The 22,110-nt window shown below is 40.2% G+C and overlaps 1 protein-coding gene across 3 annotated transcripts in view; it reads right to left on the bottom strand.

Moving 5' to 3' along the window:
• The window catches only part of CCDC7 (coiled-coil domain containing 7), a 336,376-nt gene that overhangs the window by 44,630 nt on the left and 269,636 nt on the right, over positions 1-22,110 (bottom strand). For all 3 annotated transcript variants that reach the window (XR_014818070.1, XR_014818072.1, XM_084980435.1), the window contains one exon: positions 9,118-9,225. Coding sequence is in view for 1 of the 3 variants with exons in the window: in XM_084980435.1 (XP_084836561.1) it covers positions 9,118-9,225 (108 nt within the window). In the remaining 2 variants the exon portion in view is untranslated. The remainder of the gene's footprint in view (positions 1-9,117; positions 9,226-22,110) is intronic.

Here is a 22,110-nt window from a genome sequence, read left to right as displayed (position 1 = left end):
TTGCCAACCTACTCTGACATTTGCTTTTTAAATATCTTTACAAATTTTTAATATAGTTGATTTACAATGCTCCTTCAATTTCTGCTGTACAGGAAAGTGATCCAGTCATATATACATATATTTCAGGTGGCCAACCCCCATGTTTTCCCTTTTAGCCAGCCTCAGCTCTCTCTTTGCATTTCATCTCTAAAGCCGGAGTTTTATTTCCGGATACCTGCCTGCACCAGCACACAGCTTCTGTAGCAGTGACTGTGGAGGGCTGTTTCCATTTTACCTGCTTCACACTGATTGCTGTGTTCTCCTCCAAGACTCTGAGGTTAGTCCTCCGTCCTGGCTGATGGCCTCCTGGTAGGGGAACTTCTCAGGGTGCAGAAGCTTTTGCTCTTTCCAGCTTCCTCCTAGAGGTGCAGGTTTTCTCTTCTTTTTCTTCTTTCTTTTGTCCTACCCAGTTTCATGAATAGGCCAGGATCCTGAGGTCTTCTGTCAGCATTTAGCAAATTTTCTGTGTGTAAATTTCCATATGTGGACACATTCTCATTGTACTTGTGGGAGTAGGTGAGCCTCATATCCTGCTACTCTGCCATCTTCCTCCCTCATTAAATATTTTAATGCTGTCATTTGATGGACAAAATTTTGATTAATAAATCCAGTTTTAAAACATTTACATTTAGTATCAATTGTATTCTGTTTTAAAAAAATCTAATCCAGAGACAAGAACATATTTTCTTTTTAAAATTAAAAAAAATTTTTATTACTCAATGAATTTATCACACCTGTAGTTGTATAATGATCATAACAATCCAATTTCACAGGATTTCCATCCCACAACCTAAGCATATCCCCTTACCCCCAAAACTGTCTCCTTTAGAGACCATAAGTTTTTCAATGTCTCTGAGTCAGCATCTGTTCTGCAAAGAAGAACTGCAGTCAGTCTGTCCTTTTTTCAGATTCCACATGTCAGTGAAAGCATTGGATGTTGGTGTCTCATTGTATGGCTGACTTCACTTAGCATGATAATTACTAGGTCCATCCATGTTGCTAAAAATGCTGGTATTTCATTCCTTTTAATGGCTGAGTCATATTCCATTGTGTATATGTACCACATCTTCTTGATCCACTCCTCTGTCGATGGACATTTAGGTTGTTTCCAGTCTTGGCTACTGAAAATAGTGCTGCAGTGAACACTGGAGTACATGTGTCTTTTTGAGTCATGGTTTTCTCTGGATAGATGCCCAGGAGTGGGATTGCTGGATCAAATGGTAGTTCTATCTTTAGTTTTCTGAGAAATCTCCATACTGCTTTCCACAGTGGTTGCACCAATTTACAATCCCACCAACAGTGTACTAGTGTTCCTTTTTCTCCACACCCTCTCCAGCACTTATTGTTTGTAGACTTTCTGATGGCTGGTGTAAGGTGGTACCTCATAGTGGTTTTGATTTGCATTTCTCTAATAATGAGTGATGTTGAACATCTTTTCATGTGTTTCTTGGCCATCTGTATGTCTTCTTTGGAGAACTGTCTGTTTAGATCTTCTGCCCATTTTTCGATGGGGTCATTTGTTTTTTTGGTATGGAGCTGCAGAAGGTGTTTATTATATAAACTTTGGAGATGAATCCCTTGTCAGGTGATTCACTTGCAAAGATTTTCTCCCATTCTGTGGGTTGTCTTTTTGTTTTGTTTTGGGTTTCCTTTGCTGTGCAGAAACTTTTAACTTTAATTAGGTCTCATTTGTTTATTTTTGTTTTTACTGTCATTATTTTAAGAGGTGGACCTGAGAAGATGTTGCTGTTGTTTATGTCAGAGAGTGTTTGGCCTATGTTTTCCTCTAAGAGTTTTATCATGTCTGGTCTTATATCTAGGTCTTGAATCCATTTGGAGTTTATTTTTGTGTATGGTTTTAGGGAGTGTTCTAATTTCATTCTTTTCCATGTGGCTGTCCAGTTTTCCCAGCACCACTTATTGAACAGGTGGTCTTTTCTCCACTGTATATTCTTGCCTCCTTTGTCATAGATTAGTTGGCTGCAGGTGCATGAGTTTAATTCTGGGCTTTCTATCCTGTTCCACTGATCTATATGTCTGCCTTTGTGCCCGTACCATACGGTTTTGATGATTGTTGCTTTGTAGTATAGTCTGAAGTTAGGGAGCCTGATTCCTCCAGCTCCATTTTTCTTTTTCACGGTGTCTTTGGCTATTCCGGGTCTGTTGTACTTCCAAACAAACTTTAAAATATTTTGTTGGCGTTCTGTGAAAAGTGTCCTTGGTAATTTGATAGGGATTACACTGAATCTGTACATTGCCTTAGGTAGTATAGTCATTTTGATAATATTAACTCTTCCAATTCATGAGCATGGTATATCTTTCCATCTGTTTGTGTCATCTTTGATTTCTTTCATCAAATAAATCCAAGTGTCTTAGTTTTCAGAGTACAGGTCTTTTGTTTCTTTAGGTAGGTTTACTCCCAGGTATTTTATTCTTTTGGATGCAATGGTAAATGGGATTGCTTCCCTAATTTCTCTTTCTGCTCTTTCATTGTTGGTGTATACAAATGCCATCAATTTCTGTGTATTAACTTTGTATCCTTCGACTTTGCCAAATTTAAGTAACAGTTGTCTGGTAGAGTCTTTAGGAGTCTCTAGGTATAGTAACACGTCATCTGCAAATACGGATAGTTTTACTTCTTCCTTTCCAATATGGATCCCTTTCATCTCTTTTACTCCTCTGATTGCCGTGGCTAGGACTTCCAAAACTATGTTGAAGAGTAGTGGCGAGAGCGGACATCCTTGTCTTGTTCCTGATCTCAGCAGGAATTCTTTCAGCTTTTCACCATTGAGAATGATGTTCGCTGTGAGTTTGTCATATATGGCCTTTATCATGTTGAGGTAGGTTCCCGTTATGACCACTTTCTGAAGAGTTTTTATCAGAAATGGGTGTTGGATTTTGTCAAAGGCTTTTTCCACGTCTCGAGAGGATCATATGGTTTTTATTCTTCAGTGTGTTAATGTGGTGTATCACACTGATGGATTTGCAGATATTGAAGAACCCTTGCATCCCTTGGATAAATCCCACTTGATCATGATGTCCAATCCTTTTAATGTATTGTTGGATGTGGTTTGCTAGTATTTTGTTGAGGATTTTTGCATTGATGTTCATCAGTGAAATTGGCCTGTAGTTTTCTTTTTTTGTGGAATCTTTGTCTGGTTTTGGTATCAGGGTGATGGTGGCCTCATAAAATGAATTTGGGAGTATCCCTTCCTCTGCAATTTTTTGAAATAGTTTCAGAAGGAGAGGTGTTAGCTCTTCTCTAAGAGTTTGACAGAATTCTCCTGTGAAGCCATCTGGTCCTGGACTTTTGTTTGTTGCAATTTTTTAAATCACAGTTTCAATTTGAGTTCTTGCGATGGGTCCATTCATCTTTCTATTTCATCTTGGTTTCGTCTTGCAAGATTGCACTTTTCTAAGAATTTGTCCATTTCTTCTAGGTTTTCTGTTTTATTGGCATATAGTTGCATAGAGTAGTCTCTTATGATCCTTTGTATTTCTGTGACATCCATTGTTACTTCTCCTTTTTCATTTCTAATTTTATTGATTTGAATCCTGTCCCTTTTTTGCTTGAAACGTCTGGGTAAGGGTTTATCAGTTTTGTTGATCTTCTCAAAGAACCAGCTTTTTGTTTCGTTGATCTTTTCTATGGTTTTCTTTGTTTCTATCTCATTGATTTCTGCTCTGATGTTTATGATTTCTTTCCTTCTACTGACTTTAGGTCTTGTCTGTTCTTCTCTCTTGAGCTGCTTTAGATGTAAAGTTAGGTTGTTTCTTTGAGCTTTTTCTTGTTTCCTGAGGTGGGCTTGTATTGCTATAAACTTTCCTCTTAGAACGGCTTTTGCTGCATCCCATAGGTTTTGGAGTGTCATATCTTCATTGTCATTTGCTTCTAGGTATTTTTTAATTTCCTCTTTGATTTCTTCAGTGATCCATTGGTTGTTTAGTAGCATGTTGTTGAGTCTCCACGTGTTTGTGTTTTTTGCCGTTTTTTTCTTGTTGTTGATTTCCAGTCGTATAGCATTGTGGTCAGAAAAGATGCTTGATATGATTTCAATTTTCTTAAAGTTACTGAGGTTGAATTTGTAGCCCAGGATGTGATCAATCTTGGAGAATGTTTCATGTGCACTTGAGAAGAATGTGTATTCTGTTCCTTTTGGATGGAATGTCCTATAAGTATCTATTAAGTCCATCTGATTTAATGCTTCATTCAGGGCCTGTTTCCTTATTGATTTTCTGTCTGGACGATCTGTCTATTGCTGTGAGTGGGGTGTTAAAGTCCCCCACTATGACTGTGTTATTGTCGATTTGTCCTTTTAAGGTTGTTAGCAGGTGCCTTACATATTGTGCTGAACCTATGTTGGGTGCATAGATATTTAAAATTGTTACATCTTCCTCTTAGATTGATCCTTTGATCATTACGTAATGTCCTTCTTTGTCCCTTAAACTATTCTTCATTTTAAAGTGTATTTTGTCTGTTATGAGTATTGCTACTCCAGCTTTCTTTTGATCCCTGTTTGCATGAAATATGTTCTTCCATCCTCTCACTTGAAATTTGTATGTGTCCCTAGAAGTGAAGTGGATCTCTTGAAGACAGCGTATATATGGATCTTCTTTTTGTATCCATTCAGGCAGTCTATGTCTTTTGGTTTGGGTGTTGAGTCCATTAACATTTAAGGTAATTATTGATATGTATGTTCTTATTGCCATTTTATTAATTGCTTTGGATTTGTTTTTGTTGATCTTTTTTCTTCCCTTCTTTTCTTGTTCTCTCCTCTTCTGGTTTGATGACTATCTTTAGTGTTGTATTTGAGTTGATTTTTCTTACTTGTCTGTGTATCAATTGTAGATTTTTGGTTTGCAGTCATTCTGAAGTTTTGATATGAGTCTATATGTATATGAGATTGTTTTAAGTTGTTGTTCTCTTAATTGCAAGTTCATATCCAGTGTCCTGCTGCATTTGTACCCACCTCTTCTGATGATTTCTGATTTTGGTGGTGTAATTGTGCATGGATGATTTCATATCTTTACTGTATATACCTTTACTGGTGAGCCTTGTCATTTGTGGAATTTTTGTTTCCTGTGGCTGTCTTTTCTTTTCTGCCTAGAGAAGTTCCTTTAGTATTTGTTGTAAGGATGGTTTAGTGCTGTTGAATTCTCTCAGCTTTTGCTTATCTGTGAAGGTTTTGATTTCTCCTTCAAATCTGAATGAGAGCCTTGCTGGGTAGAGTAATCTTAGTTGGAGGTTTTTTCCTTTCATCACGTTAAGTATATCATGCCACTCCCTTCTGGCCTGCAGAGTTTCTGCTGAAAAATCTGCTGATATAACCTTATCTGGGTTCCCTTGTATGTTATTTGTTTTTTTTCCCTAGCTGCTTTTAGGATTTTCTCTGTCTTTAATTTTGGTCAGTTTGATTAATATGTGTCTCAGAGTATTCCTCCTTGAGTTTATTTTATCGCTTCCTGGATTTGAGTGAGTGATTCCTTTCCCCTGTTAGGGAAGTTTTCGGCTACTATCTCTGGGAATATTTTTTCTGTCTCCTTCTGCCACCCCTATAATACGGATGTTGGTGCATTTCACCTTGTCCCAGAGTTCTCAATCTTTTTTCTCTTTTCTGTTCTGCATCCGTAATTTCCACTAATCTGTCCTCCACCTTGCTTATTTGTTCTTCTGCCTCCTGTATTCTGCTGTTAGCTGCTTCTAGATAATTTTTTATTTCAGTGATTGTATTTTGCATCTCTTAAGTTTTATATCTTGTATCTCTTTGGTCAGTGTTTCCTGTAAGTTATCCATCTTTGCCTCCAGTTTATTTCCAATGTCTTGCATCATCTTCAGCATCACCAGTTTAAAGTCTTTTTCTTGGAGGCTAAGAATCTCCTCCTCACTTAACTGTTTTTCTGAGGTTTTTCCTTTCTCCCTCATCTGAGTTATAGTTCTCTGACTTTTCATTTTTATAGGTTTTTGGTGTGGTGACCTTTTTATAGATAATAGAGCTGCAGCCTCTCTTACTTCTGGTGTCTGCCCCCCTTGCGGCTGAAGTCTGTATGGGTGCTTGCTGTAGGCTTCCTGATGGGAGGGACTGATACCTGCCCATTGATAGTTGGAGCCTAATCCCTCTGTTGGGTGGGGCTTAGTCTCTGGATGGGATTAGAGGCAGCTGTGTGCCTGAGGGGTCTTTAGGCAGCCTGTTTACCTACCGAGGGGAGGGGCTGTGATCCCAGCTGGATTGTTGTTTGGCCTGGGGCTTCTCAGTGCTGACAGGTGGGGCCAGATTTTCCCAAAATGGCCACCTCCAGAGAAAGGCACACTGCTGAATATTCCCGAGAGCTTCGCTTCCAATGACCTTCCCTCACAACAGGCCACATTCACCCCTCTCTTCCCAGGAGGTCCTCCAGGAACTGTAGTCAGGTTTGACCCAGACTCCTATGGAGACTTTGCTTTGCCCTGGGACCCAGTGCATGTGAAAGTATGTGTGCGCCTTTTAGGAATGGGGTCTCTGTTTCCCCGAGTTCTGTGGAGCTCCTGCACACAAGCCCCACTGGCCTTCAATGCCAGATGCTTCGGGGGCTCTTTCTCCCAGTGCCAGATCCCCACACGTTGGAGTTTGATGTGGGGCTCAGAACTCTCACTCCTGAACCAGTTAATTTCTAGTCTGTGGGGCTTCCCACCTGGGAGGTACTGGGTTGTTTACATCATGTAATTGCCCCTCCTACCTCTTGATGTGGCCTCTTTTTCTTCTGGAGTAGGATATCTTTTTTAAGGTTTCCAGTCCATTTTGGTGAAGTGTGCTCAGTCTTTAGTTGTGAATTTTGTTGTTTTTAGGAGAGAAGTTGAGCTCCAGTCCTTCTATTCCACCATCTTAATTCTATCTCGAATAGTCCATTTTAAATACATATCACGGCTTCTTTATCCATTCATTTGTGGGTTTTTTTTTTTTTTTTTGTCTTTTTGCCTTTTCTAGAGCCACTTCCCAGGCTAGGGGTCTAATCAGAGTTGTAGCCACCAGCCTATGCCAGAGCCACAGCAACGTGGGATCCAAGCTGCATCTGCAACCTACACCACAGCTCAGGACAACGCTGGGTCTTTAACCCACTGAGCAAGGCCAGGGATCGAATCTGCAACCTCACGGTTCCTAGTCTGATTTGTTAACCACTGCGCTATGATGGGAACTCCCTAAACTATGATATAAACTTTATTGTAGAGCTATAATCTAAAATTACATAATACTGACTTTCATATTTGCCATGTTCTTTCCTATACTGGAGATACCTATTTCTTCATACAGCTTTAAGTTACTGTCTAATATCCTTTCACACTAACCTGAGGGATTCCCTTTAGCACTTTCTATACAGCAGGTCTAGTAGCAATTCCTTCAAGGCTAGGAGCTATCCTATTTTTGTAGTTGGTTTTGTACCATGACACTTCTTCATATTTCCACAAACTTTTCTTACCATTTTGAAGTTGTATTTGTCTTAATTGGGCTTTCTCTTATTAGTGTAAACATCTAATTGTTTCTCAATGCTCTGACAAAGTTGGTTCTGATGGTTTTCTGACATATATGTATTTCTGTTAGGGAGTAGCTTGGGGCCTCCTGGTATGCCACTTTGCTGACATATGCCTAAAATGGTTGTTTGGAAGCTGCCACAAAACACTTAAATTTATCTTACTGTAAAGTACTTAAATCATGGGGCTACACCAGCTTTTTTTTCTTTTTTGGTCTTTTTTGCTATTTCTTGGGCCGGCTCCAGCGGCATATGGAGGTTCCCAGGCTAGGGGTCAAATCGGAGCCGTAGCCACTGGCCTACGCCAGAGCCACAGCAACGCGGGATCCGAGCCACGTCTGCAGCCCACACCACAGTCACGGCAACGCCGGATCATTAACCCACTGAGCAAGGGCAGGGACCGAACCCGCAACCTCATGGTTCCTAGTCGGATTCGTTAACCACTGCACCACGACGGGAACTCCATACACCAGCTTTTGTACAGGTTTTTTAAACTATTAGAAACATGCCAATTTTTTTTTTTTTGTCTTTTAGGGCTGCATGGGAGGCATATGGAGGTTCCCAGGCTAGGGGTCGAATCAGAGCTGTGGCCACCGGCCTATGCCACAGCCACAGCAATGCGGGATCTGAGCTACGCCTGCAACCTACACTAAAGCTCACAGCAATGCCAGATCCTTAACCCACTGAGCGAGGCCAGGGATTGAACCCACGTCCTCGTGGATGCTAGTTGGGTTTGTTAACCACTGACCCACAATGGGAACTCCAGAAATTTGCCAATTTTTTATAGGAAGGTAGAAAAACAGCCATTTTGACTAGCTAGACAGAGTTCTATTTTTTTTCATTCTGTCTTGTTATCACAAAAGATGATATAAGTAATGAAAACTATGTTCCCTAAGGAACTGATTATATAGCACATAGTTTATGTCATGAAAATTCACAATGTAGGGAAAAGCCTATATATTTTTCTTTCATGAGCAGGTAAGCTCTTAAGTATTATCTAATTAGTATTTGTTTGTTGGAGTAATGGGCACATGAAAAATTATTTTAAAGACACATACAAATTGACATATATATTTATTGGTTAATAAGAATGAAATTATTAGTTGTTCTATGGTATCTGCAGGGAGTTGGTTCCAGGATCTCCTGTGGGTACCAAAATCTGAGAATGCTCAAGTTTCTTATATAAAATGGTGTGGTATTTTCATGTAACTTATGCACATCCTTCCTGTATACTTTAAATCATCTCTAGGTTACTTGTAATACCTAATACAATATAAAACTATATAAATAATTGTATGCAATGTAAATGCCATGTAAATAGTTGCCAGGGCATAGAAAATTCAAGTTTTCTTTTTGAAACTTTCTGAAAAAGTTTTTTCCAAGTAATTTTGATCTACGGTCAGTTGAATCTGTAGATGTGAAACCCATGAATACAGAGGGCCAAATTATTAAACTGATAAAGGATGACCAATGTTTGAATTTCTTACTTTCTTTTAATAACTGTACTCTACAGTTGAAATACTTAAACTCTGAGAATCTGTCTACTGTGTCCAAACATTATAAATCTCTACTTACCTACCACTTTGTCCAAACCTAATTGAAATATTAGGTCAGTAATTGATGGATTCACTGCTGAAAGATTTTGTGCTCTACTTGGATGTCCTGAAGCTGCTCCATTTTTAACTGTAATAATAATAGATTGCCAGATAAGTTGTTTTAAAGCTAAAATTTTGTTGGGATAAAATTACAGTACATAAAGTTAATTAGTGATGCTATCTTATAATTTAATCAACAATTTAACATACTTATTCAATTAAATACAAATTACACCTAATTTTAAAAAAACTTACTAGCTAGATATTATTGCCAGATATTATTATATCTGTACTTTTCAAATATTATCTTATTTAATTCTAACAAGAATTCTAGGAACTAGATTTTCTTTTTGTCTCTTTTGTCTTTGCAGGGCCGTACCCATGGCATATGGAGGTTCCCAGGCTAGGGGTCTAATTAGAGCTGTAGCCACTGGCCTAGGCCACAGCCACAGCAACACCAGATCCAAGCCACATCTGCAACCTATACTACAGCTCACAGCAATGCTAGATCCTTAACCCACTGAGCGAGGCCAGGGATTGAATCCACAACCTCATGGTTCCTAGACAGAGTCATTAACCACTGAGCCACGATGAGAACTCCAATTTTTCCATTTCTTTTACAAACTCAAAAATACAATAGTACCCCACCCCATTATTTGCAGTTTCACTTTCTATAGTTTCAGTTATCCATGGTCAAACTCAGTACAAAATATTAAATGGAGAAGTCCAGAAGTAAACAATTCATAAGTTTTAAATTGTGTACTATTCTGAGTAGTGATGAACCTCTGCACTGACCTGCTCTATATGCCTGGGACATGAATCATATCTTTGTCCAGTGTATCCATGCTGTATGTGCTACCTGCCCATCTTGTATATCAGTCCATCTGACTCAGTATTGCAGTGCTTGTGTTGCAGCAACACATACAATGGCCATATTGACCAGCAACTAAATTACTGACAGGAAACATAGGAAAAGACACAGTATACACAGGGTTCAGAACAATCTGCTATTATTAGACATCCACTAGGGATGTATATATCTATCTCCATATCCCTGTGTGGATAAGAGGGACTCTTGTAATCACTACAAAGATACTGACATTGATATAGACATAAATGGCAAAAGTGACACATAAAAGATACTACAGAGAGAAATATAATACAACAGAAATAGAATACAAGTCATATTGTAAATAAAGGTAATAGCAGTTCCCTTAAAAATAAAAGAAACAGGGCGTTCCCATCATGGCTCAGCAGTAACGAACCTGACCAGTATCCATGAGGATGTGGGTTCAATCCCTGGCCCTCCTTGGTGGGTCAGGGATCTGGCACTGCCATGAGCTGTGGTGTAGGCTGGCAGCTGTAGCTCCAATTTGATCCCTAGCCTAGGAACTTTCATATCCTGCAGGTGGGGCTCTAAAAAAAATAAAATAAAAAGACCCAAGTAAAATGGAGGAAAGGATCAAGATGGTGGAGGAATAAGACGTCATGCTCACCTTCTCCCACAAACACATCAGAAAAAAGTACATCTACATGCAGGACGATTCACACAGAACAACTACTGAACACTGGCAGAAGAACTTAAACCTCCAAAAAGGGCAAGAAATCCTTGACATACTGAGTAGAACAAAAGAAAAAAAGAAAAAAGAGAGAGAGAGAGAGAAGAGGAATAAGGACAGGATTAGTGAGCTGTGGAAGAGAAAAGGAACCTACACCATGTGAAGCCACCTAACCTACAGAGAGATCAGCCAAGACAGAGGGACCTCAAAGTCACTGAGAAAAGCACAGCAGCTGGACTGAGGAGGGAAAAGCAGTGTAAGAGCTGCACAGATAATCCGCACCACCAACTGGACACCACAGCCTGAGATGCTTGGGTAGGGGCTGGGTGACCAGACTCGGGCTCTGGAGGTCAGCACTGGGGAGAGGACTAGGATTGGCTGTGTGGAGACAGCCTAAGGGGGCAGCGTGCGGTGTGCCACAGGCTGGGGAGCAGAATGCCACAGCAGAGGGGAGGAGGTCTGGGCCTGTCAGAGAGGCAAGCCACAATTGTTGGAGAGGGCAAGAGGAGGAGGGGCTGACCGCCACAGGAAGCTCCCTGTGCACATGTGGGCTCTGAGGGTGAGGTGCCTCATGGTGCAGGCTACAGGTGGCGAGAGGCCACTTGCTCATGCTACAGGAGACCAGGCGCTTCTTGTGCAGGTGACATGTGGCCAGGTACCTCTTGTGTGGGCTAAGGGCAGTGGGGGGCTAAGTATGATGTGGTGCCTCCTGTGTGATCTACAGGTGACAGGGACAAACCACAGCAGTCATCCCAGAAATGAGAGGGAGGCATGGCCTGCCACCACTAGGGGTCTGTGAACAGGCTCCACCTGTGATCCCAGTGACCTCAGAGGTCGGCAAAAAAAAGGGCACTGCAACCAAGCATCACCTGTTGTTGCTCTCACTCCCCTGGGAACACACCCACCCTGCTCTGCCACTGCCAAATGCTCCAAGAAGTGCCCACACACTTGATTACTGTTGCCTTCCAGGTCCCTGCAACTAGGAACAACATGTACAGCACCTCCTGCATAGACTAAGTAGGATGGGGTGCTTCTTGCATGGTCTACAGTGGGGGGGTCAAAGTACTGAAGTTATCTCTAACTCCAGAGGTGGGTGTGGCCCACCTCCACTAGGGGTCTGTGAACAGGCATCACTTGTGGCCCTAGTCACCTCACAGGGCACCAAAGAGGAGGGTATTGCAACTGAACACCACCTGTTGTTGCTCTCTCCTCTGGGAAATCATACACCCTGCCACTGCCACTGCCAAATGCTCTGGGCACCTCCTAAATCTGCCTAAGGCTCATTACCACTTCTCAGGGCCCTACAACTAGGAGTAGCCTGCACCACCTTCCTGCAGGTCCTTGATATTGTCAAGAGCCCAGCAACCAAGCACTGACTACTGGCCCTACCCATTGCCTCCTTCTCCTTGGAAACACACTCAGCACTCTGGGAATAACAGCCTGCTCACACCAAAGAAAGAGCAGGAAATATCCAAACTCCTAAGCCAAAAATAAACAGTAACCCCTCACAAAATACAAAGGGGTGCTCCATAAATAGCCCTCCAAGAATACAGTTTGGTTTCCCCAAACTCACAGACAAAGAAAAATATAAGCAAGATGAAGAAGCTAAGGAACCACTCCCAGTTAAAAGAACAGAAGAATTCACATGGAGCAGCAAACAATTAAATAGACCTCTCCAGTCTGATACACACTGAGTACAAAAGGGAAACAGTGAAAATACTGAAGGAATTAAGGGTAAATATGAAGGACTTAAAGAGTGGATATATACAGTAATGAAGATTACTTTAGAAAATAACTAGAAAACAATAGGAGGAACCAAGAAAAATTAGAAAATTCATTTGTGGAGATGCAAACTGAACTAAAGGCACTAAAGAGCAGAATGAATAATGCAGAGGAACGAATTAGTGACCTGGAGGATAGAATAATGGAAATCACCCAATCAGGAGAGCAGACAGAAAACCAAATGAAAAAACATGAAAGCAATATAAGAGATCAATGGGATAATATAAAGGGGGCCAATCTATGCATAATAGGAATTCCAGAAGGAGAAGAAAAAAAAGAGGGAATTGAAAATATATTTGAGGAGATTATGGCTGAAAACTTTTCAAATCTAAAGAAAACAGATATCAAGATACAGGAAGCACAGAGGGCCCCAAACAAGTTGAACCCAAGCAGGCCCACACCAAGACATACTATAATAAAAATGGCAAAAGTTAAAGAGAGGATTCTAAAGGCAGCAAGAGAAAAGTAAAGCATTAATTATAAGGGGGAACCCCCATAAAGCTATCAGCTGGTTTCTCTACAGAAACACTATAGGACAGAAGAGAGTGGTAAGATATAGTCAAAGTTCTAAAAGGGAAAAATCTGCAGCCTAGAATACTCTACCCAGCAAGAATATCATTTAAAATAGAAGGGGAAATAAAATAAAGAATTTTTCCAACAAACAAAAGCTAAAAGAGAACAGCAATACTAAACCTTTCTAAAAGAAATACTAAAAGGGATTCTCTAAATAAAAAAGAAATAAGAAGAAATAGGATGGAGAACATCACAACTGGAAAGCAATCACTCAAATAAGCCAGTAAACAGATCTAAAAGAGGGGAAAATAACTGCTGTGAAAGTGGCAGTAAATACAAGGAACAGCAAAAGTACAAACATGAGGATGTTAAAAAAGGAATTCAAAATTACAGAATGTGGGGAAGGAACGTAAGAAAATCTAGATTCCTGTTTTTATAAAAATGTGTTTGACTTTAAAATTAAGGCCATAAAGAAAGACAAAGAAGGACACCATTTAATGATAAAAAATCCATTAAAGAAGAGGATATTACATCCATCAATATATAGGCACTTAATATAGGAACACCCAGATACATACAATAAATAACAACAGACATAAAAGGAGAAATTGATGGGAATACAGTTATAATAGGAGAATTTAACAGCCCATTCACATCAATGGACAGATCCTCTAGACAGAAAATCAATAAGGCAACAGAGATCCTAAATGACATAGTAGAAAAGTTAGACTTAATTGACATTTTCAGGACATTACATCCAAGAAAATCAGAGTATACATTCTTCTCAAGTGCACATGGAACATTCTCAAGGATTGACCACATCCTGTGGCACAAAACTAACCTCAACAAATTTAAGAGTATAGAAATTATTTCAAGTGTTTTCTCTGACCATAATGGCATGAAACTAGACATCAACCACAGGAAAAGAAATGAGAAAAACTGACTACATGGAGACTAAACAACATGCTACTAAAAAACCAATGGGTCAATGAGGAAATCAAAAATGAAATTAAAAAATACCTCGAGACAAATGTTAATGAAGTCACAAGCATTCAAAATCTATGGATGCAACAAAAGCAGTGCTTAGAGGGAAATTCATAGTGATACAGGCCTTTCTCAAAAAAGAATTAAAATCTCAAATCAACAACTTAGCCCACAACCTAAATGAATTAGAAAAGGAAGAACAAAACCTGAAGTCAGCAGAAGGAAGGAAATTATAAAGATGAGAGGAAATCAGTAAAATAGAGATTCAAAAAACAATAGAAAAAAATCAATAAAACCAAGAGCTGGTAAACAAAATTGATACACCTCTGGCCAGACTCGCCATGAAGAGGAGAGAAAAAACCCAAATACACAAAATAAGAAACGAAAAAGAAGTCACAATGGTTACTGCAGAAATACAAAAAAAAAAAAACAAAAAAAAAACCCATAAGAGAATACTATGAACAATTATATGCCAACAAATTTGAAAACCTAGACGAAATGGACAACTTTCCAGAGACTTAACAGCCTGCCAAAACTGAATCAAGAAGAAACTGAACAGACCAATCACTAGAAATGAAATTGAATATGTCATAAAAACACTCCCTACAAAAAAAAGTCCAGGATCAGATGGCTTCACAGGCAAATTCTACCAAATATACAAAGAGGGATTTATACCTATCATCCTTAAACTTTTTCAAAAGGTTGAAGAAGAAGGAACACTCCCAAAGACCTTCTATGAAGCCACAATCACCCAAATACCAAAACCAGATAAAAATACTACCAAAAAAGAAAATTATAGGCCAATATCATTGATGAATGGAGACGTGAAAATTCTCAACAAAATTTTAGCCAACTGAATCAAACAACATATAGAAAAAGAACATACACACCACAACCAAGTGGGATTCATCCCAGATTCACGAGGATGGTTCAACATATGCACATCTATCAATGTCATACACCACATTAACAAAAGAAAAATAGAGAGAGAGGACAAGATGGCGGAGGAGTAGGGGGACACGCTCGCCCTCTCCCACAAACACAACAAAAAAAGCACATCTACAGAAGAAATGACTCGCACAGAACAGCAACCAATCGCTGGCAGAGGAACCTAAACTCCAATAACGGCAAGAAGTTCGTGACATTATTGGGCAGAACGGGAGAAAAGAGGAGAGTGAGAGAAGGTGAATCCGAGCGGGACGGGCGCTCCCGAAAGGGAACTGCGGAGGAGAAAGGGATCCCGCACCCTGGAAAGTCACCTACCGGGCGAAAGATCAAATGAACCGGAGGAATCCCCAGATGCAGAGAAGAGTGTAGCAGTAAGTCGGAGTACGGAAAAACCGATCAAGAACCCAACGGACCATCTGAACTACGGGCACAGTCACCAAAAATTGAGACGCTTGGGTGGGGGCTGGGCACTGAATCCTCGGCTCCAGAGGTTAGTCCCCGGGAAAGGGCCGGGGGACGCCTGGGTGGGGGCTGGGCACTGAGACCTCGGCTCCAGAGATTAGTCCCTGGGCTAGGGGGGCGGGGAAGAGCGGAAACTGCTTGGGAGGTCTCTAAACCATTTGAAGGGGCAGAGACTGCCTGGGAGACTAGAAAACAAAGCTGTCGCAGAGGAAGGGAGCAATACTCTAGGGGCGGGGAAGTGGAAAGCCGCCTCAGAGGGAACCTGGGAGAAGAGCCTGGTCTGCGCCCATGCTGGGGAGGGGAGAGAAGGAAGGGGTGGGTCCCCATAGAATACCCCCCACGCCACAGCAAGCTTACAGGCCCGCTAGCTAGCAGAAAGCTGTGCTTCCCAGTGCATTCCCTCCCCCCACCCCCACCACCCCCTACGCTCTCGCCAAACCTGGGGCTGCCTGCCATCCAGGAGGGCTGGCCTCAACAATTGCCTGAAGCCTACCACCGCAGGGGCTCTCCCTGCACAGGCCTGCTTGCCCTTTGGAGGGGCTACACTTCCACAGAGCAGCACCAAACACCACCAGCCCCCTAGAAAAGGCCTGCAGCCCAGAAAAGCTAGAACAAGCCTAGCCAGGCCATGAATAGATAGGCCTAATTCTCCGACGGTTTTTCTGAGACGGGCTGCCCCGGGGAGGAGCCTCTTGGGTCTCCAAGGGCCTTGCTACCCACCCAAGCCCCCAGGGGGTGCTAAGACCTAGTGGACCAGCTGCATAGGACTGCCAGCTCCAGGCAGGACCCCCTGCAGCCCAGAAAAGCTGCAACAAGCCTGGCCGAGTTGGGAAAAGATCTCAGACGGTCTTTCTGAATCGGGCTGCCCTGGGGAGGAGCCTCTTGAGTCTCCAAGGGCCCTGCTACCCGCCCAAGACCCCAGGGGGTGCTGAGAACCAAGTGAAATCTGCTGCCATCGTGGGGTGGACCTCCCAGTCCTGTCTGCCCTCAGGAAGTCCTCCTTTGCTTCAAAGAAACACTGTTAGCCCCATCAACACCCCAGAAAAGACACACTGCCTCGAAAAAGATTGACCAACAACGCCAGCCCTCAGGAAATATTCCACGGCAGTGACAAGGCAAACACTACCCAATAACGGAGAGTACAACTCCCTCAGGAGAAAGAAGACAACAAGCAATATGAAGAAGCTGAGAAACCACCCCCAGTCAAACCAACAGGAGAACTCACCTAAAACAGTCAACAATGAAACAGATCTCTGCAGTCAGACAGACCTGGAATTCAAAAGAGAAATACTGAAAATACTGAAGGAATTAAGAGAAGATATGAACAGTAAGGCAGATACCCTCAGAAAGGAGCTAGAAAATATAAGGAGGAGCCAAGAAAAACTAGAACATTCATTTGCAGAGATGCAAACTGAACTAGGGGCAGTAAAAACCAGAATGAATAATGCAGAAGAACGAATCAGTGATATGGAAGATAGAATAATGGAAATCACTCAATCTGGTCAACAGACAGAAAACCGAATCAAAAAACTGGAAAGCAATATAAGAGACCTATGGGATAATATAAAACGGGCCAATCTACGCATAATAGGAATTCCAGAAGGAGTAGAAAAAGATAAGGGAATGGAAAATATATTTGAAGAAATTATCGCTGGAAACTCCCCAAATCTAAAGGATACTGGATTCAAGATACAAGAAGCACAGAGGGCCCCAAACAAACTGAACCCAAACAGACCCACACCAAGACACATCATAATAAAAATGGCAAAAGTTGGTGATAAAGAGAGGATCCTAAAGGCAGCAAGAGAAAAACAGAATGTTACCTACAAGGGAACCCCCATAAGAATATCAGCTGATTTCTCTACAGAAACACTACAGGCCAGGAGGGAATGGCAAGAGATATTTAAAGTGCTAAAAGGAAAAAATATGCAACCTAGAATACTCTATCCAGCAAGAATATCATTTAAAATAGAAGGGGAAATAAAAATTTTTCCCAACAAACAAAAACTTAAAGAATACAGCAACACAAAACCCAGGTTAAAGGAAATATTGAAAGGGCTTGTCTAAACCAAAAAGAAAGGAAGGAAAGGGAAGAAAAAAGAAAAGAAAAAAAAAAAAAAAAAGAAGAAGAAGAAGAACTAGGACTGAGGAAACCGCAATCAGAGAGCAGTCACTCAAATAAGCCAGCATACAGATTTAATCATGAACATGCTTCAAACAAAATAAAATTAAAAAGAAAAAAATAAAAGAGTCATCAAAACCATAAAATGTGGGCAAGGGATGTTAGGAGGTAAATAACCCTTTTTGTTTGTATGTATGTCTCTCTTCTTAATTTTAATATAATAATGAAGTGTTTGAACTTACAGGACCATCAGGCTAAAACACACAATTATGGGAAGGGGTTAGCATACTTAAAAAACAGGGCAACCACAAGCCAAAACCAAATATTGCATTTGCAAAAAATGAAAAAAAAATATACACTCAAGCAGATAATAACAGGAAACCATCCAACCAAAAAAAAAAAAAAAAAAAAAAAAAAAAGAAAGGAAGAATGGAGAACCATAGAATCAACTGGAACACGAGGATCAAATGGCAATAAATAATCATCTATCAATTATCACCTTAAATGTCAATGGACTGAATGCCCCAATCAAAAGACACAGAATGGCTGAGTGGATAAAAAGGCAAAAACCTTCAATATGCTGCCTACAAGAAACTCACCTTAGGACAAAAGATACATATAGATTGAAAGTGAAAGGGTGGGGAAAAGTATTTCATGCCAATAGACATGACAGAAAAGCAGGAGTTGCAATGCTCATATCAGACAAAATAGACTTTAAAACAAAAGACATAAAGAAAGACAAAGAAGGACACTATTTAATGATTAAGGGATCCATCCAAGGAGAGGATGTTACTATCATCAACATATATGCCCCAAACATAGGAGCACCCAGATACATACAACAAATATTAACAGACATAAAGGGAGATATTGATGAGAATACAATTATAGTAGGAGACCTAAATACCCCCCTCACATCAATGGACAGATCCTCTAGACAGAAAACCAATAAAGCAACAGAGATCCTAAAGGAAACAATAGAAAAGTTAGACTTAATTGATATCTTCAGGACACTACATCCAAAAAAATCAGAATACACATTCTTCTCAAATGCTCATGGAACATTCTCAAGAATCGACCACATATTGGGACATAAAGCGAATCTCAATAAATTTAGGAGCATAGAAATTATCTCAAGTATCTTCTCTGACCACAATGCCATGAAATTAGAAATCAACCACGGGAAAAGCAAAGAGAAAAAACCTATTCCATGGAGACTAAACAACATGCTACTAAAAAACCAATGGGTCAATGAGGAAATCAAGAAGGAAATTAAAAACTACCTTGAAACAAATGATAATGAAGACACAACCTCTCAAAATCTATGGGATGCTGCGAAAGCAGTGCTCAGAGGGAAATTTATAGCAATCCAGGCCTTTCTCAAAAAAGAAGAAAGATCCCAAATTGACAACTTAACCCTCCACCTAAATGAATTAGAAAAAGAAGAACAAAAAAGTCCTAAAGTCAGCAGAAGGAAGGAAATTATAAAGATCAAAGAAGAAATCAATAAAATAGAGACTCAAAAAACAATAGAGAAAATTAATAAAACCAAGAGCTGGTTCTTTGAAAAAGTGAACAAAATTGATAAACCCCTGGCCAGACTCACTAAAAAGAGGAGAGAAAAAACCCAAATAACCAAAATTATAAAGGAAAAAGGAGAAATCACAACGGATACAGCAGAAATACAAAAAACCATAAGAGAATATTATGAACAACTATATGGCAACAAGTTTGACAATCTGGAAGAAATGGGCAATTTTCTAGAATCTTACAGCCTACCAAAACTGAATCAAGCAGAAACAGAACAACTGAACAGACCGATCACTAGAAATGAAATTGAAGAGGTCATAAAATCACTCCCTACAAATAAAAGCCCAGGACCAGATGGCTTCACAGGTGAATTTTATCAAACATATAAAGAGGAATTGGTGCCCATCCTCCTTAAACTCTTTCAAAAGGTTGAAGAAGAAGGAATACTCCCAAAGACATTCTATGATGCCACCATCACCCTCATTCCAAAACCAGGCAGAGATACCACCAAAAAAGAAAACTATTGCCCAATATCATTGATGAATATAGATGCAAAAATTCTCAACAAAATCTTAGCCAACCGAATCCAACAACATATCAAAAAAATTATACACCATGACCAGGTTGGGTTCATCCCAGGTTCACAAGGATGGTTCAACATACGCAAATCAATCAGCATCATACACCACATTAACAAAAAAAAAGTCAAAAATCATATGATCATCTCAATAGACGCAGAAAAAGCATTTGACAAAGTTCAACATCCATTCATGATCAAGACCCTCGCCAAAGTGGGTATAGAGGGAACATTCCTGAATATAATCAAAGCCATTTATGATAAACCCACAGCAAATATAATCCTCAATGGGGAAAAACTGAAAGCCTTCTCACTCAAATCTGGAACAAGACAGGGATGCCCACTCTCACCACTGCTCTTCAACATCGTTTTGGAAGTCTTAGCCACAGCAATTAGACAAACAAAAGAAATCAAAGGCATCCATATAGGAAGAGAAGAGATCAAACTGTCACTGTATGCAGATGACATGATTCTATACCTAGAAAACCCTAAGGACTCAACCCCAAAACTCCTTGAACTGATTAATAAATTCAGCAAAGTGGCAGGATATAAGATTAACATTCAGAAGTCAGTGGCATTTCTGTATACCAGCAATGAAACATTAGAAAAGGAATACAAAAATACCATACCTTTTAAAATTGCACCACACAAAATCAAATACCTCGGAATACACCTGACCAAGGAGGTAAAGGACCTATATACCGAGAACTATAAAACTTTAATCAAAGATATCAAAGAAGATGTAAAGAAATGGAAAGATATTCCATGTTCCTGGATTGGGAAAATCAATATTGTGAAAATGGCCATCCTACCCAAAGCAATCTACAGATTCAATGCAATCCCTATCAAATTACCCATGACATTTTTCACAGAACTAGAACAAACAATCCAAACATTTATATGGAACAACAAAAGACCCAGAATCGCCAAAGCAATCCTGAGAAACAAAAACCAAGCAGGAGGCATAACTCTCCCAGACTTCAAGAAATACTACAAAGCCACAGTCATCAAAACAGTGTGGAACTGGTATCAAAACAGACAGACAGACCAATGGAACAGAACAGAGAATCCGGAAATAAACCCTGACACCTATGGTCAATTAATCTTTGACAAGGGAGGCAAGAACATAAAATGGGAAAAGGAAAGTCTATTCAGCAAGCATTGCTGGGAAACCTGGACAGCAGCATGCAAAGTAATGAAACTAGAACACACCCTCACACCATGCACAAAAATAAACTCCAAATGGCTGAAAGACTTAAATATATGACAGGACACCATCAAACTCCTAGAAGAAAACATAGGCAAAACACTCTCTGACATCAACATCATGAACATTTTCTCAGGTCAGTCTCCCAAAGCAATAGAAACTAGAGCAAAAATAAACCCATGGGACCTCATCAAACTGAAAAGCTTTTGTACAACAAAGGAAACCAAAAAGAAAACAAAAAGACAACTTACAGAATGGGAGAAAATAGTTTCAAATGATGCAACTGACAAGGGCTTAATCTCTAGAATATATAAACAACTTATACAACTCAACAGCAAAAAAACCAATCAATCAATGGAAAAATGGGCAAAAGACCTGAATAGACATTTCTCCAAAGAAGATATACAGATGGCCAACAAACACATGAAAAAATGCTCAACATCGCTGATTATAAGAGAAATGCAAATCAAAACTACCATGAGATACCACCTCACACCAGTCAGAATGGCCATCATTAATAAATCCACAAATAACAAGTGCTGGAGGGGCTGTGGAGAAAAGGGAACCCTCCTGCACTGTTGGTGGGAATGTAAACTGGTACAGCCACTATGGAGAACAGTTTGGAGATACCTTAGAAATCTATACATAGAACTTCCATATGACCCTGCAATCCCACTCTTGGGCATCTATCCAGACAAAGCTCTACTTAAAAGAGACACATGCACCCGCATGTTCATTGCAGCACTATTCACAATAGCCAGGACATGGAAACAATCCAAATGTCCATCGACAGAGGATTGGATTCGGAAGAGGTGGTATATATACACAATGGAATACTACTCAGCCATAAAAAAGGATGACATAATGCCATTTGCAGCAACATGGATGGAACTAGAGACTCTCATCCTGAGTGAAATGAGCCAGAAAGACAAAGACAAATACCATATGATATCACTTATAACTGGAATCTAATATCCAGCACAAATGAACATCTCCTCAGAAAAGAAAACCATGGACTTGGAGAAGAGACTTGTGGTTGCCTGATGGGAGGGGGAGGGAGAGGGAGGGATCGGGAGCTTGGGCTTATCAGACACAGCTTAGAATAGATTTACAAGGAGATCCTGCTGAATAGCATTGAGAACTATGTCTAGATACTCATGTTGCAACAGAACAAAGGGTGGGGGAAAAACTGTAATTGTAATGTATACATGTAAGGATAACCTGACCCCCTTGCTGTACAGTGGGAAAATTAAAAAAAAAATTTTTCTGCTATACAACAAAGTGATTTG

Source organism: Sus scrofa, chromosome 10 (genome assembly GCF_054392235.1).
Source record: "Sus scrofa isolate SSC_HxYL_T2T_F1_AM1 chromosome 10, Sscrofa_HxYL_maternal_Yorkshire_Landrace_v2.0, whole genome shotgun sequence".
NCBI classification, from domain to species: Eukaryota; Metazoa; Chordata; class Mammalia; order Artiodactyla; family Suidae; genus Sus; species Sus scrofa.
The sequence above is the reverse complement of the archived record's forward strand: the minus strand, read 5'-3'. Positions and strand labels throughout refer to the sequence as shown.